Source organism: Notamacropus eugenii, chromosome 4 (assembly GCF_028372415.1).
Source record: "Notamacropus eugenii isolate mMacEug1 chromosome 4, mMacEug1.pri_v2, whole genome shotgun sequence".
Taxonomy (NCBI): Eukaryota; Metazoa; Chordata; class Mammalia; order Diprotodontia; family Macropodidae; genus Notamacropus; species Notamacropus eugenii.
The window spans coordinates 104,732,272-104,751,731 of NC_092875.1; the positions used below are offsets into that span (position 1 = coordinate 104,732,272).

General features: G+C 36.1%; 1 protein-coding gene across 1 annotated transcript in view; it reads left to right on the plus strand.

The window, feature by feature from the left end:
* The window catches only part of ZFAT (zinc finger and AT-hook domain containing), a 291,294-nt gene that overhangs the window by 87,730 nt on the left and 184,104 nt on the right, over positions 1-19,460 (plus strand). The window contains 1 exon segment of the mRNA XM_072603001.1: positions 189-458. Coding sequence (XP_072459102.1) covers positions 189-458 — 270 coding nt within the window.

Here is a 19,460-nt window from a genome sequence, read left to right on the forward strand (position 1 = left end):
AGCTGTTAGCACCTGACTTTTTTTTTCTTCTCATTTTGGCTTTAGAATTTGCTTTGATAGCTAAAATATGAAATGCTACCTGTGTTTTCAAACTTGGTTGTTCCAATATATGACCTCACTTCCCAACAGCCCCTTCCATTCCTTTTATGCAGTGGTGTCATTATGTTCTTTTTATTGCTCCTTTATAGAACTTTTGGTAGTGAAGAGAAAACGGGGAAGACCCAAAGGCTCAACTAAGAAGCTCTGCACTGATGAGGAATCAACTGAAAATAATAACTGTAGTCCAAATGAAGAAAATCAGCTGGCTACCCCTGAAGGAAACAGCCTTCCTGAAGCTACAGAAGTGGTGCCTGGCAATTTGGAATGCAGTAAATGTTGTCGGAAATTCTCCAACACTCGTCAACTAAGAAAACACATCTGTATTATTGTGTTGAATATAGAAGAGGAAGGTGAGCCAGGTAAAATACCTCTTTAGCCCAAAAAGTAGAAATATATTTTAATACTATCCTGATTTCTTATGAGTTAGCAATGATTTTGTATATTTCCATTGCATTGGGGGAGTGTGAACCAAGGTTGAGAGGTTGAAAATCCTAAAGCATATTTGAGAGATTAATTTGCCACTTTGGCCAGAGCAGTGGGTTCATGAAGAGCAGTAGTACTGAATAAGTCTACAGTTACAGAGAACCTTGATGAATGCCTATTCAAGATGATCAAGCATGGTAAGACCGCTTCAGCAAAGCTTCAATTTAGACCAGGCTGTAGGCTGGGAAAGGAATTTGAGAATTTCAGTAGCTGAAAGTATACCAAAGCAAGCTTCAGTCAGCTTCTGAGTTGAGAAATGACTTCCCCTCCTTCATGGAGGGGGACCATTCTAGCCTCCCTGGATTGCTCCTAGCCTTTCTGGGCCAGCAATTCCATTGTGCTCTCCAGTACAATCCTTGTATGCTTTCTGCCCTCCTTCAACTTCACTTTCACATCAGTTGCCTTACCTGTACCTTCCCAGGAAGGAGGGGAGCCTCCTAGCCTCTCTGGGCCAGCCATTTCATCATGTTCATGAAGAGATGGCCCTTCTCCTTGTCCAGGCAAACATACAATTCCATTCTGTCTCATTTTCTTCAGCAGGTTTCCTATCTCACTATGTATTTCAATACCTGCTCTCACTTATATTCAGTCTCTTGAATTAATATTCAATCTGCTTCTCTACTGCCTATAAACATGCTCATGTCTTTCCTGTCCTCAATCAATTACTGCAGTGATCCAAGTGCGAGGTGATAAGAGCCTACACTAGAGTGGTGGCAATGCCCAAAAAGAGTAGTGGACTAATTTGAAAGATGTTACAAAGATGAAATCTACAGGCCTTGGCAACAGATTGGATGTGGGGAGTGAGAGATAGTAAGGAATTCATGATGACTCCAAGGTATAAGTTTGATGCACTAGAAGGATGGTGTTGTCCTCTGGAGTAATAGGGGAAGTGGGAGGGAAGGAGAGTTTAGGGGAAAAGTTGAGTTCCATTTTGGGCATATTGAGTTTAAGATGTCACCTGTACATCCAGTTTGAGATGTCTGAAAGGCAATTGGAGATGCCAGATTGGAGGTCAGCAGAGAGTTCGAAGTAAAAGGGTATATTTGAGAATCATCAGCATAGAAATCGAAATTAAATTCAGGGGAGCTGATAAGATCACCAAGTGAAATAGTATAGAGGGAAAAGAGAAGAGGGTCCAGGACAGAATCTTGAGGGACACCTACAATTAGAGGTCTTTATCTGAAGGAGGATCCAGCACAGGAGACGTGAGAAAGAGTGGTGTGATAGGAAGAGAATTTTTGAACTTTGAGAGCAAATTGAAGCATTTTCCCTCCATTTTCTTTATTTATCTTGCTTTCTTTTTCTCCTTGCAACATGGTTAATATGGAAATATTTTATATGCCTTTATATGTATAATGGATATCATATTGCTTGTCTTCTCAAAGGGTAGAGGATAGAGTGGAGAGAGGGATAGAATTTGGAACTCAAAACAAAAAGAATGTTAAAAAAAATAAAACAAAACCATAAATAGGATATTAATCTGTGTTTTCCTGACTAAACATATGACTTTGTTGACTGTCCCATGCAAATAGTAGAAAATGTAGTGATGATCTCTGCTCCTGATTGATAATAATTGAAATGAATTTTAATATACTTTCCTGTGTGAAGAAGTCATGTCATTCTGTCTATACTTTTCATTCATTTTTTCTAGCATAATAAAAACCTTAGTTATGTAGAGATAATGTAACATTCAGCTGTCTTTTATCTAAGATCCATGTGATAGCTTTGTCACCTGTTCTTGCTATGTCAAATCTTAAAATGTAGACTAATTAGCATAATCATTTTATTAAATGCTGTTTGAATGAAAGTATAGACAACAAGAGAGTGACATTTCAGAGAAATCATTTGACTTTTTTAGTTTAATGGTTGGTTGTTGTCCTTCATTCTTGAAGAGGACCAAAATGACATTACCATGATAAAGTGAAGTTCCACTGTGTCCAGGTGTGGATGATCAGACCAATATGAGCTAAGAATACTCTACCACAGATTGGGCACAGATAGTCTGTGTGAAATTTGGGGTGGTTACTCCAAATTTGTACATCCTACATTTACTTTGTGCTGTCTCAATTTCGCTTTGCTTATAGAGCACAGCACTTTTTCTGAGCCATGCTGAGCGGTCCTGCTCCTGTGTCTCCCATGTCTCACAGTCAAATCCAAAGTTCTTGAGAGAGATCTTGAGAGTGTCCTTGTATGGCTTCTTCTGACCCTCATGTGATTGCCTGTCCCATGTGAGTTCTCCATAAAATAGTCTTTTTGGCAAGCTTACATTTTGCATTAGAACAACATGACCAGCCCATCAGAGTTGCACTCTCTGAAGCGTAGTTAGAATGCTTGGCAGTTCAACTCAAGCAAGGACTTCAGTGTCTGGTGCTTTATCCTGCCAAGAGATCCTCAGAATCTTACTAAAACAGTTCAAATGGAAGTGATTTAATTTCCTGGCATGGCGCTGGTAGATTGTCCATGTTTTACAGGCATACAACAATGAGATCAGCACAACCGCTCTGTAGACCTTGAGTTTGGTAGTCAGTCTAATACCTCTCCTCTATCAAACTTTTCTTTGGAGCCTCCCAAACACTTAGCTAGCTCTGGCAATGTGTGTGTCAACTCATTGTCAATGTGTACATCCCTGGAAAGTACACTACCAAGGTAAGTGAACTTATCCACAGCATTCAAAACTTCTCCTTTGTTGCAACTGATAGTTCCACATATGCATGGTGTGGTGGTGGCTGATGGAAAACTTGTGTTTTCTTGGTGTTAATTATTAGGCCAAAATTATCGCAGGCAGCAGAGAACTGATCCATCTCAGCTTCAGAGGCTGCATTGAGTGCACAATCATCTGCAAACAGGGAATCGTGCAGCAACACTCCCTCCACTTTGGTCTTGGCTTGTAGCCTTTTCAAATTGAAGAACTTGCTATCAATATGGTAGTTGACCTTAATGCCGTTTTCATCCTTATTGAAAGCATTTGACATTATGGCTGAAAACATCATGCTAAAAAGCATGGGAGCAAGCACACAGCCCTATTTCACTCCATTGTAACTGGAAAGGCATGAGAGCATTGTCCATTGTCTAGAACCAGGGCAAACATGCCATCGTGAAATTGACATACAATACTGATGAACTTCTCTGGGCAACCAAATTTTGACATAATTTTCCATAAGCCTTCATGACTAACAGTGTCAGAGGCCTTGATCAGATCTACAAACGTTATGTATAGACCTCTGTTCTACTCTTGGCATTTCTCCTGGAGTTGTCAGGCAGCAAACACCATATCGACTGTTCCTCAGCCCTTTCTGAAGCCACGTTGGCCTTCCAGACTGAAGGATCAGTCTATTAAGGAGGACACTAGCAAGAATGACTAAGACAGAGACCCCACTGTGATTGTTGCAGGACAATCTATTCTCTTTACCTTTGTAGAGATGGATAATGGAGGCATCCTTGAACCTCCTGGGGGATAACCTCCTTTTGCCATATAACCTGGAAAATTTCAGTCAACTTTTATATGAGCAGTGGTCCCCCTACCTTGTAAATCTCAGCTGGAATGGAATCAGCACCAGGTGCTTTGCTACATGAAAGAAGCCTAATGGCCCTCAAAACCTCTTCTTCAGTTGGAAGTTCAGCTAAGGAGGGATTGACTTCAAACTGAGGTAAACGGTCAGTGGCTTCAGCACTGATTGATGATGGTCTTGTGAGAATGCTATGAAAGCGTTCACCCCATTTCTCTAGAATCTTGTCCTTATCACTAATCAGTGTGACTCCATCAGCACTAAGTAGTTAAATGATGCACCATAGTTTTTGGTCCATAGTTTTCAGGGAGTCATAAAACCTCTTTGGATTGTTACTCTTAGCATAAAACTGAATTTCATCTGCCCTCTTACTTAGCCAGGAATCCTGCCTCTCTCTAAGCTTTGCTTGTATTTTGCTTTTGATGGAATTAAATGCTGCCTTTTTAGAAGTGGATGAACTATCCTGCTGGTAAATCCTGTGGAATTATTGTTTTTTGTTTAGCAGCTTCTGAATTTCCCCATCGTTTTCATCACATCAGTGTTGGTGTTTGCGAGTGTTCTGACCCAGGTGAGCACATGTAGTGCTGATACCAAATCTCTGAAAGCTGTCCACTCTTTTTTTGCTCCACTGTTGCCAACTAGGTGCTGGCTCAACTTTCCCTCCAAGTTAGCAAGAAACTGTTCACGCTCAGAGAAAAGCTCTAATTTGTTGACATTAATTCTTGTGGTAGTCATTTTGCCTTGGGGGCGGCACTTTTGAGGAATGAGAATATTTAGCTTGGAAAGGATAAGTCTATGATCAGTTCAGCACTCTGCACCACACATTGTCTTTGTCACTCTCACATCTTGTCTGTCTCTTCTACTTGCAATCACATAGTCTATTAGATGCCAATGTTTGCTGAGAAGGTGTATCCATGAAGTTTTATTGCATTTAGGTAAACGGAAAACATTGTTGGTGAAAACACTGTTTTTCGTTTAGTTTGATGGGATTGTTTAAAAGGATTGTAGCAAAACAATTGAACAGTTGTAGGTCAAAATATATTATGCTTGGTACATACTCCATGTTAATCTGAGATTTAATATAAAAACATCAGGAAAAATAAACCAGTGAAAGGATTTTTTGGGGTGGAGGTTATAACTAGATAATGTGCTTGATGTCTTTTCTTGTGTTAAAGATGTAATTCTGAAATTATTCAGGTCATTTTATTTCAGAAGAGTTGTCCAAGTCTACTCTTACATAAATCACCTAACTGTTGGATAAATTGGGTAGAGTGCCAGACTCGGAGTCAGGAAGATTCACCTTCCTGAGTTAAAATATACCCTTAGTTGCTTACTAACTTTGTGACCCTGAGCAAATCCCTTAACCCTGCTGACCTCAGTTTCCTCATTTGTAAAATGAACTGGAGAAGGATATGGCAATACTCCAGTATTTTTGCCAAGAAACCCCCAATGGAGTCACGAAGAATTGAACATGACTGGAAACAACTGAACAAGAACTGAAAATAATCTTTTCGATTTGTTCATTAAATGCTTTTAATAACTAAAATGATAACTTTTGTTCCCCAACTCCAGATTAAAATTTACATTATATAATTATAAAATGATATTTATCTATAATTATGAAAACTCCCAATATAGCGTTATCAAGCTAATTATAAAATTGTGAATATTTTTGTGGGTCATTCTGAAAGAATGAAAAGAGTAACCCAACAAGACCTCATTTGTTTACTGTTTATTATCTGGAAGTCTTCATTTTAAATTTCCTTATTTTGGAAATTTTGTCGAATATAGGTAGCATTTTAAATTAAATATTATGACTTTGAAGATATTTACCATAATATAGAAATGATATATAAACTTAATTCGTGTTAAAAGTTTTTATTTGAACAAAGGTTTGCAACATTTTGCTCAACCCTAGACAGTCTCAAGTCTTATTTTTCATTGCAGTATGTTTAATTTAAAACAAAAAATAAAAATACCTGGTCACACATGCATGTGGTTGAAATTGGTTTTACAGGGGTTGATTTGAAAAAACTGAAGATGTTTAGCCTTGTGAAGAGAAGGTTTACCAGATGCGTGCTAGCTGCCTTTAAATATCTGAAGGATTATGGTGAAGAATAGATTTGCTCTTCATGTTCCCAGAGGGCAGGGTTAGAAGTAATAGGAAGAAATTAAGAAGAGGTTAATTGATATGCTAGTATGAGGGAAGAGCCTTTCTAACAATCAGAACTATTCAGAAAGTAATGAACTATCTTAGGAGGTGCCCCCTAATTGCAGCTCTTTAAGCAATAGTTCTTGGCCTGTTTGTAAGTTATATTCATGTATGGACTATACTAAATTGCTTTTGAGGTTCCTTCCCACTCTGGTATTCTGTGACTTGATCTCCATTATGTAGAGTAGTATAGGATACTTATTTCACTGTCCTCTTTTCCAAAGTCTTGTGCTATTATTTCCTTTATGGTTTTATTTGGATGTCCCATTGACACATCATACTCAATAGGGCTAAAAGTAAGTTTTTCATTTTCCTATTTAAACTAGCAATTTCCCCTAACTTCCTAATTTCTATTAAATTGTGTTATTCTCAGTCATTTAGGCTTGAAATCTCAGTCATCTTTCTGTAATCCTTTACTTTTCCCTCACTTGAAATGAGTTATACTGATTGAAAATGATTGACTGAATACACTGGAGCTAAGTAGACTAAGAGTAACTTTTGTTCCCTTTTCCAGGGAATTTACTAAATAAGAAAGGAGACATTTCAGAATCATCTTGACTTTATGGCCCCTTAGTGATAACCCAACCTGTTCACAAAGTTTGACTTCTATCTATACCTAATTTGTTAAATGGCCATCCAACTCCTGCTTGAAGATCTAGTGGTGGTGAACTCCTCCTTTGAGCTGTTCTGTTTTGGGGATCATTCTAATTTGCCCTTCAAAACATATCCAGAGGTTCTGTGGCTATAGTTAGAGACAATATCGGGCCATGAGTCCTACCCAAAATGACAATTTTTATGTTTTTATATAAATATGGAAGGTAAGCGTATTCCATCTTAAATAGTTTTCCTTTATCTTTATTCTTAGAGAGGCATTCTCTTTGAAAAGAAGATGTTAAGCTCTTAAATAATGTAATGACATATTTTGACTGCGAGAAATTTGAATCAACTTAGTATGTTTCCTTTCCTTCTGTGGGATATATTAATCACGGAGACTATTTAAACTTATTTAAGGGTGCATTTGTTAATAATAAGTATTTAGCAATTTGCAGATTATATATTATATTTTAATTTTTAGTTAAGTAACAGTGCCCTCACCTAATGCATTTGAAACTTTTTCATGTTCCCTGTTAAAGTATTAACTCTTCTATGATTTCTCCTAATGAATTCAACCTGATTTACGTGGTCCCTGAGTGACTGAAAATGTCTAATTTAGGTGAGTAAGAGAAAGAGATGGTGTCATTAACAGTTCCACTTCATAAAAGGTAGAACCTATCAGAATAATGTTATTTCCTTTTTTCACAGGGTTATTAGACTGATGGATAAGGGGAACCTGTGATCATAGTTTGCATAGATTTCAACAAAGTTGGTAGAGTTTATTATTCTGTCTTTATGGGATAAATAATAGTAGAACTAGGTGGATGAGGAACTTGTTGAATGGTGGCACCCAAAGAGTAACGCTGGATGAGTCAGTGTCATTTTGGAGGGAGGGTTATAGAGAAATGCTCCAGGAATCTGGCCTTGATTCTGCCATTGATATTCAATATGACTTGGACAAAGGCATAGGTAATCCTTTTGTGTAGATGGTACAAAACTGGGAGGACCTGGCTTATAGAGCAAGGATCCAAGAAGATCTTCATGGATCAGATTATGGAACTGCATCTAATAAAATGAGATTTCATACTAATATGTATACAATTATAAATCTTAATTAAAAACATTAACGCCACAAATAGAAAATGGGGGCAGGTCCATGGTTAGGTAATAGTTGTGCATGAAAAAAGATCTGAAAGTTTTAGTGGATAATAAGCTTTGTATGAGTCAGCAGTGACAAGTCAGCGGTGACCAGACAAACCACTGAAGCCCTTGGCTGCCTTAAGACAAACAAAATGTCCAGAATATGTGAGGTGGTATAGTTATATGTATCATGTGCTTGCTAGATTACATTTATAGGAAGGACAATGATAAAATATCAAAAAGTAGAAGAGGCTGTCTTGAGTAGTAGAGAATTCTCCTTCATTGGAAATATTCAGGCAGAAGCTGGATGGTCACTTGTTAAATATATCATAGTATAAGATAATCTATGACAAGTGCTTTGCAAATCTTAAAGTGACATGATGATAGTGATTCTTAGTCGAGTACAAGATGGATAAGATGCCTCTGTCATACCTTTTAAATTAGATTCTGTGAGTTTGGAGAGCATCCAAAGGAGAACAAGTAGCATGGTGAAGGACCACAATACCATATCAAATGATGATTGGTTGAAGGAAAGACTTGGGGAGGGCATGATATCTTTCTTCAAGTATTTAAAGTGATAGGATATGAAGGAGAACTTGTTCTGCTTGACCCAAGAAAGCAGAAAGAAATCAAAGCAGTTGTGTAGAAATGGCTTTAAGGCAGATTTTTGTCCTGATGTAAGAAAAACTTTCCAACTCTTCTATTATCCAGAAATGAAAATTTCTACCTCAGAAAATAGTAGGTCAGCTAGATGTTTTTTGGATAAGTTCTGGATTTTTAATCAGACCTGAGTTCAGATGCACCTCACACATTTATTAGGGATATGTGTGTGTGTGCGTGTGCGACCCCTGGTAAGTCAAACGAGTGGCACAGTAGAGATACATAGTACAGTGTAGTGCTTCCAAATTCCTTAGTAGGTTAATCTTCAAGATTCAAGAATGAGAAACCAGAATTACTGAGAATTCTTGTTCATAATTCATAATTCATAACTTACACAAATGTTATGAAAAATAAAAAGTATCTTAAATAATGAGTGACCAAAATAGTAAACAGTGTATCATTTTTATGTAATGAAGTTATACTAAAAATTCAAGTTTTATTTTAATAAAAAAGATATAATAATAAATTTATGGTTATTTTTATTGTGAATGAATATATTGTGATGATGATTTAAAATTTATCTGGCAACAAGCTGATTGGTTTATTTATCTTTCTTTATACTCTTTACTCATTATTATGGATATCTGAGAAATTTCATTAAATAAATAATAAATTAAGTTTAGTAGTATATACAAAAAATTGTAGTCTATCATAAATTAAAAAACTGGAAAACACCAGTGAAAATTATTATGTTGTAATCAAATCATGTAACATTCATATCTCTTTCCAAAGTTAGTGGTACTACATTAAGAAAGTTATGTGGCAATATTGTCAACGTAAGGACTTATTTTCTTATTTCTTGGAATACCACTAATAAGATTATATAAAAGTAAAATATGCACATAAACATATCAATATTTATTTTATTTACAGGAATACATCCGCATTAGCATGCAGGGCCATGAACAGATACTTACGCACTTATATCACGGCAGTAGTTATAAGTAAGACTGTTTGATTGGATCATGACTGCTTCTTTCCTGTATGCTACTATCTCAGTTACTGGAAATGTTGACCTTAATATTTGACTGTGTATCTCAGTGTTCTTGACTTGGCATCAGTGGCTTGCTTTGAACCAGTAATATCTCTGTGTTGATTACTATTAATTCTTATTGGAGAAACTCAGCATTTCTTCCTCATTTCTAGAAAAATTATCAGAATTTTGAAAAAAAAACATCAGTTTCCTTGAAATGATGGAAAGTAATTCCCACCTGAAAACACTAAATATAAATATTGATTTCTTCTTTCTTTTAAAAAAAATCATTTATTTTAAATACTCATTTCGAAAAAGTTTGAGTCCTAAATTCTTTTCCTTCCTCCACCATTCTCCCTGCAATTATACATGGGAAGTCCTGCAAAATATATTTCTATATTAGTCATGTTGCAAAATCAAAAACAACAAAAAATAAGAAAAAGCAAGAAAAATAAAGGATGTGAAAAAAGTATGCTTTAATCAGTATTCAGAGTCCATCACTTCTCTCTCTGGCGGTAGATAGCATTTTTCGTTGTAGGTCCTTTGGAATTGTCTTGGATCATTGTATTTTTAAAATCTATGTGTATTTTTATTTATTTTTCAAATATTTTCCAATTACATGTTAAAATTTTTAAACTTTTATTTTCTAATATTTTAAATTCTAAATTCTCTTCCTCCCTCCTGCCCCCCGCCTTGAGATGGCAAGCAGTTTATCAATTATATATATGAAGTCACACAAAATATATTTCAATATAAGTTATATAATTAAAGAAAACACACACACACACACACACACACACACACACACGCACAATACCAAGGAAAATAAAGTTCAAGAAGTGTGCTTCCGGCTGCACTTGACATTCATCATTTCCCTTTTTGAATAGCATTTTTCATCCCGTGCCCTTTGGAATTGTCTTGGATCATTGTCTAGCTCAGAGTAGCTAAGTCATTCCCAATTGATTGCCTTATGCTGTTACTGTTACTGTGTACTGTGTATACTGTGTTCTCTTATTTCTGCTCATTTCACTCTGTGTTAGCTCATATAATTCTGCCCAGGTTTTTCTGTCATTTTATTTCTTGTTACTCCTTATAACATTACAATTCCATACCATAACATGTTCAGCCATTCCCCAGTTGATGGGCATTCCCTCAACTGCCAATTCTTTGCTATGAAAAAAAGAGCTCCCATAAATATTTTCATTACATATAGGTCCTTTTCCCATCTCTTGGATTGCAAGACACAGACGTAGTAGTGATATTACTGGGTCAGATGATGTACATAGTTTTATGACCATTTTGGCATAGTTCCAGATTGTTCTGCAGAATAATTGGTCTAGTTTACAACCTCACCAGCAGTGCTTTTGTGTACCTATTTTTCCACATCCCGTCTCAGCATTTATCATTTGCTTTTTCTGTCGTGTTAGCTAATCTGATGGGTGTGAGGTAGTTCCTCAGAGTTATTTTAAGTTACATTTCTCTAATCAATAGTATTTTAAACTATTAAAGTATTTTTAACATGATTATTGATAGCTTTGATTTTTTTTTCCCTTAAAATTGCCTCTTCATAGCCTTTTACCATTTATCAATTGGGGAATGGATCTTAATAAATTTGTCTTAGTTCCATATATATGGGAGAAATGAGACCTTTGTCATTTTATTGCTATAAAATTTAACCATTTCCTGCTTTCCTTCTAATCTGACTATATTGTTTTTACTTGTGCAAAAACTTTAATTTCATGTAATCAAAAATATCCATCTTTCTTCCCATGCTCTTCTCTATCTCTTGTTCAGTCATGAGCTCTTCCCTTATCTATAGGTCTGACAGGTAAAATTTTCCATTTATCCTAATGTATTTCTGATATCACCTTTTATGTCTGGATTTTGACCTAATTTTAGTATATGGTGTCAAAGGTTGGTCTTTGCCTAGTTTCTGCCAAACTGTTTTGCAATGTTCCCAGCAGTTTTTGTGAAATGGTGAGGTCTTGCCTCAAAAGCTTTTTTTTGGAGTGGTAGTGGCAGGGTTTATCAAATATTAGACCACTAAGATCATTTACTGTTGTGTATTGTGTACCTAATCTATTCTGATGATCTATTTAACCACTACGAGATTGTTTTGAAGATTACTGCTTTGAAATATAATTTGATGTGCTATTGCTAGGCTGCTTTTTTTCAAATTTTTTTCATTTATTCTCTTATATTCTTGACTCTTCTTTTGTCTTCCAAATGAATTTTTTTATTATTTTTTCTACCTTTATAGAATTATTCTTTGATAGTTTGATGGTATAGCATTGGATAAGTAAATTCATTTAGGAAGAATTAGGAAGAATTGTTATCTTTATTGTATTGTTTCAACCTACCTATGAGAAATTAATATTTATCTCATTGTTTAGATATCTGTCTTTATTTGTGTGAAAAGCATTTTGTAATAGTCTTCATATAGTTCCTGGATTGGTCTTGGCAGGTAGATTCCCAAGTATTTTATACTGCCTATAGTTATTTCAAATGGTATTTCTTCTTTTTATTTCTTCCTGCTGAACTTTGTTGGTAATATATAGAAATGCTGATGATTTATGTATGTTCATTTTATATCCTGCAACTTTGCTGAAGTTGTTAATTATTTCATCTAGTTTTTAAATTGATTGTCCAAGTATATCATATCATTTGTAAAGTGGTAGTTTTGTTTCCTCATTGCTTATGTTTATTCCTTTAATTTCTTTTTCTTGTCTCATTATTATAGCTAGCATTTCCAGTACAATATTGAATAATAGTTGTTATAATGGACATCATCCTTGTTTCACTGCTGATCTTATTGGGAAGGCTTCCAGTCTATCTCCATTACAGATAATGCCAGGGTTTTTTGTTTATTTATTGTGTTTTTTAGTTGTATGCCCAATTCACTGATACAGTATTTTTCCCTTTTACATCAATATTGATGTATTGATTCAGTTTCCAATTTATTTTTAATCTGTGCTTCAGAAGACTTTATTGTTTGTAATTTGTTGCATTATGGAATGGAAAGAGTACATTTAATATTTCTGTATTTCTGGATTTGTTAGTAAGGTTTTTATGCCTTAATACATGATCAGTTTTTGTGAAGATTCCATGTACAGCTGACAAAAATTTATATTCCTTTCCATTTCTATTCAGTTTTCTCCATAGTTCTCTCCTGATTTTTCTGAAATTTTATTCTCAACTTTTTAATTATTTGTGTTATAGGTGGATTTACCTAGCTCTGACAGATGAAAGTAGAGGTCCTTTAGTAGTATAGCTTTATTTTATTTGCTCCATTTTATTTTTACCAGCCCTTCCCATGACATAGAAGCTGCTAGATCTTGTGTTATCCTGATTGTATTTCCACAATACTCGAATTGTTTCTTTCTAGCTACTTGCAATATTTTCTCCTTGACCTGGGAACTCTGGAATTTGGCTACAATAGTCCTAGGAGTTTCTCTTTTTGGATCTCTTTCAGGAGGTGATTGGTAAATTCTTTCCATTTCTATTTTACCCTCACGTTCTAGAATATCAGGGCAGTTTTCCTTGATAATTTCATGAAAGATGATGTCTAAGCTCTTTTTTTGATCATGGCTTTCAGGTAGTCCCATAAGTTTTAAATTGTCTTTCCTGGATCTATTTTCCAGGTCAGTTGTTTTTTCAGTGAGATATTTCTCATTATCTTCTATTCATTCTTTTAGTTTTGTTTTGTAGTTTCTTGGTTTCTCACAAAGTTATTAGCTTCCATCTGTTCCATTCTAATTTTTAAAGAACTATTTTCTTCAGTGAGCTTTTGAACCTCCTTTTCCATTTGGCTAATTCTGCTTTTTAAAGCATTCTTCTCCTCATTGGCTTTTTGGGCCTCTTTTGCCAATTGAGTTAGCCTATTTTTAAGGTGTTTTTTTCTTGAACATTTTTTTTGGATCTCCTTTAGCAAGCTCTTCACTCACTTTTCATGATTTTCTTGCATCTCTCTCATTTCTCTTCTCAATTTTTCCTCTACCTCTCATACTGGATTTTCAAATCCTTTTTGAGCTCTTCCGTGGTCTGAAACCATTGCATATTTTTTTTGGAGGTTTTGGATGTAGAAGCCTTGACTTTCATGCCTTCCTCTGATGGTATGCATTGTTCTTCCTCATCTGAAAGGATGGAAGAAAATACCTGTTCACCAAGAAAGTAACCTTCTATATTCTCATTTTTTTCCCCCTTTTTTGGGCATTTTCCCAGCCAGTTACTTGAATTTTGAATCCCTTGTCAGGAGGAGAGTATACTCTGGGGACCTGTAAGTTCTCAGTTCCTTAAAGGTAACACAATCAAGGGAGAGGTGTTTACTCTTCTCTTGGCCTGTGCTCTGGTCTGGGAGCTACCAAAGCTTTTCTGCCCAGCATATGCAAGTAGAATTCCCTTTCCAGAGCCTCCACCAGGTTCACCACGCCAGCAGAACTCTTTGTCAACTGGGGGCTACCACTCAGGGCTGAGACCCGGATCAGAGGCTCAATTCCCCCAGGGGCTTTATGCTGAGGGCTCCACAAATGGACACTACTGCTGCTACTGCCTCCGCTGCCTGGGGCCATGGCTAGGGGAGGACCTTACTCCCTTCTCACCCAGGTGAAAAAGCTTTCTCACTGACCTATGAAGCTGTCTTTGATGTTTGTGGGTTGAGGGATCTGAGAATCCCAGCTCCTGTGGGGGATTCCATCCCTGAGGCCTGTTCTGGTCCTATTCTTGCCAGTGCGCTGTGTCCAAGTCTGGGCTAGGTTCTGTGGGCTGCACTCTGCTTTGTGTCCCGTGTGATAGACTTTTCCTGTCGGGCTTCCAGACTATCTTGAGCTGCAAATCTCTTTCACTCTTTAGTTTTGTGGCTTCTGCTGCTCCACAATTTGTTTAGAGTCATTTTATACAGGTATTTTATGGGCTGTGGGGGATGAGCTAAAATAGTTGTGTCCTTCTACTCCACCATCTATATCTATCTTTCTCACCTATTTTTCTTTCTTTTCTTTTCTTTTTTTTTTTTTGGAGAGCATCCCAACGTAATTGACTCACATCCATACCCACTATCTATGTAGAGTTCTTTTAACTGTTCAAATAGTGATAAGGTTTGTAAGTTACATATAGCACTTCTCATACAGAAATGCAAAAAATTTAACCTTATTGAGCCCCTTATGATTTCTCTCTCATGTTTAAATTTTTTATGTTTCTTTTGAATTTTATATTTCAAAGTCAAATTTTCTAGACAGCTCTGGTGTTTTCATCAGGAATGTTTGAAAGACCTCTGTTATATTCAGTATTGGTTTTTTTTTCTCCTGAAGAGTTATACTCAGTTTTGCTGGGTATCCGAGTTCTTTTGCTTTCTGGGATATTATATTCAAAGCCATTGGCTCCTTTAATGTTGTAGCTGCTAAATCTTGTGTGATCCTAACTGTGGCTCCATGATATTTGAGTGGTTTCTTTCTCCCTACTTGAAGTATTTTCTCTTTGAGCTGTAGAATTTGTCTATAATATTCCTGAGAGGTTTCATTTTGGGATCTCTTTTAGGAGAGGATTGTTCGATTCTTTCAATTTCTGTTTTGCTCTCTGGTCCTAGAATATCAGGGCAGTTTTCATTGGGAACTTCTTGAAATATGATAAAGAAGCTTTTTCTTTCATGGCTTTTATGTAATAATTCTTAACTTCTGTCTCCTTTACCTATTTTTCAGGTCATATCTTTTGCCAATGAGATATTTTACATTTTCTTATATATTTTTTTCATTCTTTTGACTTTATTGCTTTTTGATATCTCATGGAGTCTTTCGCTTTTACTTTCCCAGTTCTGATTTCTCCAGTGAGCTTTTATACCTCTTTGTTCATTTGACCAAATCAGTTTTGTAGTAAGGTGTTATTTTCTTCATTTTTTTCTGCTTTTTTCTTTTAAGCAAGCTATTCGTTATTTTCTCATAATTTTCTTGCAGCACTCTCCTTTCTTTTCCAATTTTTCCTCTACAACTGTTATTTGATTTTAAAAATCTTTTTTTCATTCTTCTAGGTATTCTTGTTTGATTCATGTCCAATTCACATTTTTTAAAATCCCTTTGAGGCTGTGCTTCTAGCTATTTTGTCATCATTATCTTTTGGGTTTGTATCTTCATCTTCTCTGTCACCAAAATAGCTTTATAAGATCAGGGTTTTTTTTGTCTGCTTATTTGTTCATTTTTCCAGCCTTCTTCTTGACTTTGAATTTTATGTTGAAGTTGGGCTATGTTATGGAGGGTTGGAGGGAGGAATGGAGAGGTACTATCCCAAGCTTCATGCTTTTTATTTTTAGTACTGTTGTTTTCAGAGCTAGTTTTGGGGGTTTGGAAATTTTCATTGCTTCCAAAGTCGTGTGATCTAGAGAGAAGTGTGGTTACTGTTTTCAAAGTCTGCATTCTGGTCCTCACTCAGGAAGGGCTTTAATCCTTTCTATTAGCAAGTACTTTTGCTCCTTAGGGCCCCTGTTCCTTTGTAACTGAAAACAATACTTGTCAGGGTCCTTGATCCTTTGGAACCAAATGTGTTCCTCTCCATCCTGAAACCGGGACACAGAAGTAGGTATACACATTGGAGTTGCTTTTGTCTTGTACCCAGTGATAGCATAGGAGTCCTCCACTCTTTCTGATCAAGTGTCTAATTCCCTTACCTTCTCTGGGATCCCCTGAAAGTACTGCTGCTGCTGTTACTGCCTCCAAGCCTTCCTGCTGATGTTGCAACTATGTGGGCCCTATCCCAGTGTCACAGACCTTTCCAACCTTCTAAGTTATCTTGGGCTGGAAAAAATAGCTCACCTTGAGCTTTTGTTATCTATGCTACTCCAGAATTCAATTTGAAGCATTATTTTAAATTTTTTTGATGAGGATTGTTACTCAGCTGTACTGCTTCCTTTACTTAGCTATCTTGGCTCTGCCCTTAGAAGACTATTCCTTTATTTTTGATAATTTTATCTTATTTTATTTGTTTTCCTTTATTTTTAGATTACATTCATTTCTGAATATCTCTCTTTCTTCTCCCCTTTTTAATGATCCATCCTTTATAATAGCAATTTAAAAACAAAGAGAAAAAAAAGGCATTTCAGCCTACCCTATCTCTCCTGTCTGAAGCAGTGGATATAGTGTTCCACATCCATAGTCTTCCACCTTTGCCATGAAGAGGAGATGCATTCTCTCCACTCTTTTCTTGGAACAAGGCTATTCACTATAATTACATAGTTCAGTTTCCTTTTTTTATTCTTTCCATTGGCATTGTTGCATGTATCAGTTTCATAGGCTACAGAATAGTATTATGAACAGAGGGTGGTTTTTTTTCTTGAGGTGATTACCAGTGAATAGCCTTCTTAAGTAAGCAGAGCAGACTGAGGGGTCTTTTAGGGGCTGGAGGACAATAACACATCAGTTCACTCTATGCTCCCATTGATCATTGTTGCCAAATCCATTGTACTATTTTATGTTCATGTCATCTGGCCCAGATGAATTACATTCTGGGGGATGGAAGAAATTAATAGATGGAATCACTGAACTGTTGTCAATAATCTTTGAGGTGTCTTAGGGAATAGGATAGATGGTGAAAAAAAATGAACATAGGCAAAAGTAGTTTTTATAGTGTTTAAAGTACTTTTCTAGGTATCAAAAAAGATGAGAGCTCTGGTTCTTAAAACTATGGGGAAATGATCTTGATATTAATACCTGGTGAAATTTTAAAGCAATTTACTAAGTATATGGTTTATGAACACTTAGAAGCAAAGCAGTGATCACTCTTCTCATGTGGAGGAACATTGGCTGAATGATTGTATGGTAGGTAAGCTGAATGTCTGTGCCTAAGTGATATTTACTGATGTATCAGGGACCTTCTATGAGGTCTTAAATAATACCATTTAAAATTGAACACCAAAACCCTTCCTTTGGCCTTGTCTTATGTTTCAGTTTTGTCAGTGATGTGGACAATGATATTTAGAAGACATGCCAGTCAAACTTATGAGTGACAAAGATGAGAAACCTATTGGCCATGTTCAATGACAGAATCAGAATCCAAAAAATTTGTACAGATTGCATTAATGTTCATAGCCCAACATGATGATATTGCATAAGGGTAAATGTAAAGTGATCCAACTGGGTCAGATAATGATGATGATGATAATGCTAATAATAATTATGATCATAAATACTACAGCTACTATTTTTGTAATTTTTAAGGTTTGCAGAGGGCTTTACAAATTAGATCTCATTTGATTCTCACAACCACCTTGGGAGGTTGATGCTAATATTATCCCCATTTTACAGATAAGGAAACTGATGCAGACAGAAGTTAAGTGGCTTGCCCAGGACCACACAGCTAGTAAGTGTCTGAGCCCAGATCTAAAGCTATATCCATTGCAACAATAAGCTGTTGGATAACGAACTCCCTAAGTACATGATGGAAGAGACTTAGCTTAACAGCTGATCATGTAAAAGAGACTTGAGTGAAGTGTTTTACTAAATTTCAGTGATTTATGAAATTGTAGCATCTGAGTTGGAAGGATGTGATAGGCTGTTTGGTGCAACCTACACCCAAAAGAATATCTTCTTTAATGTACTCAACAATAGTCTTCTAATCTTCACTGAGGCAAAACAAATTAGGACCCAAGGCAGCCCCTTCTACTTTGGATGACTGATTGTTAGGATGTTTGTTTTCTTCTCTTGATATCAAACCTAAATGTCTCTCTGCAATTTCTGCTCATTTGTCTAAGGTCTACCTAGAATTAAAGTAAATTTCTCTTCCCCATGATATCTCTTCAAATATTTGAAGATACCTATCAAATGCCCCAGAATCTTTTCCAGGCTTACCATCCCTGGGTCCTCCAATTGATCTCATATGTCATGATCTCAAGACCTTTCACCTTCTGGATTACCTTCCTTTGGACATGTCAGTGTAGGCATATCCAAGAAAAATATGGCACTCAGAAATCAGAAATGAGCACAGTCTTAGTGATGAGGTGTAACCAGACCAGGCTGTGCATTCCTAGGCTTAGAAACCTTATCTCTCTTAAAGAAGACTAACATTATATTAGATATTTTGGCTTCTACGTCATGCTAGTAATTTGTAATAATAATTGTAATGATAGCTATCTTTCATATAGCACTTTGTGTTTTGTAAAGTTCTTTACATTCCTTTTATCATTTCATCCTCACAATAATCCTGTGAGGTAGTTGCTTTTATTTTCATCATTTTGCAGATGAAAAAATTGAAGTTGAGAGATTTAATGATTTGCCTGCATGCCCACAAATCCACTTGTTCCTTACTCAAGTCCGTTACCTTCTCCATTGTATCACCTTGTCCCATTCATATTCAGCTTGCTGTCCACTAAAACCCTCCAGATTTTATTCAGATATGCTGTTGTTTAGCCACATCTTTCCTATCTTGAATTTGGGAGGTTAACTTTTCTTTAAAACTCAAGTGTATGCCTTCATTAATTTCTGTTAAATTTAATCACATAATCGTCTTCCCAATATGCTAGCCATCAAATTTTTTGTGGAAACTGACTAACTTAAGGGAAAAAAATATTTTTATTGATGAGCTTTTCTTTTTTTTTTTGCATCCCTTTTACTTTCCAGTAACTGTCCTCCCCTCTCCAAAGAACCTTCTCCTCCAACAAATAAATACAGTCAAGCAATCATGTTGGCACATTGACCTACATACTCATTATTCTAAATCTCTTCTCTATCACTTATTTGCCAGTAGGTGGAAGCCATGTTTCACCATAAATGTTTTTGAAATCACGTGTGGTTACTTCATGAATCAGGATCTGTATTGT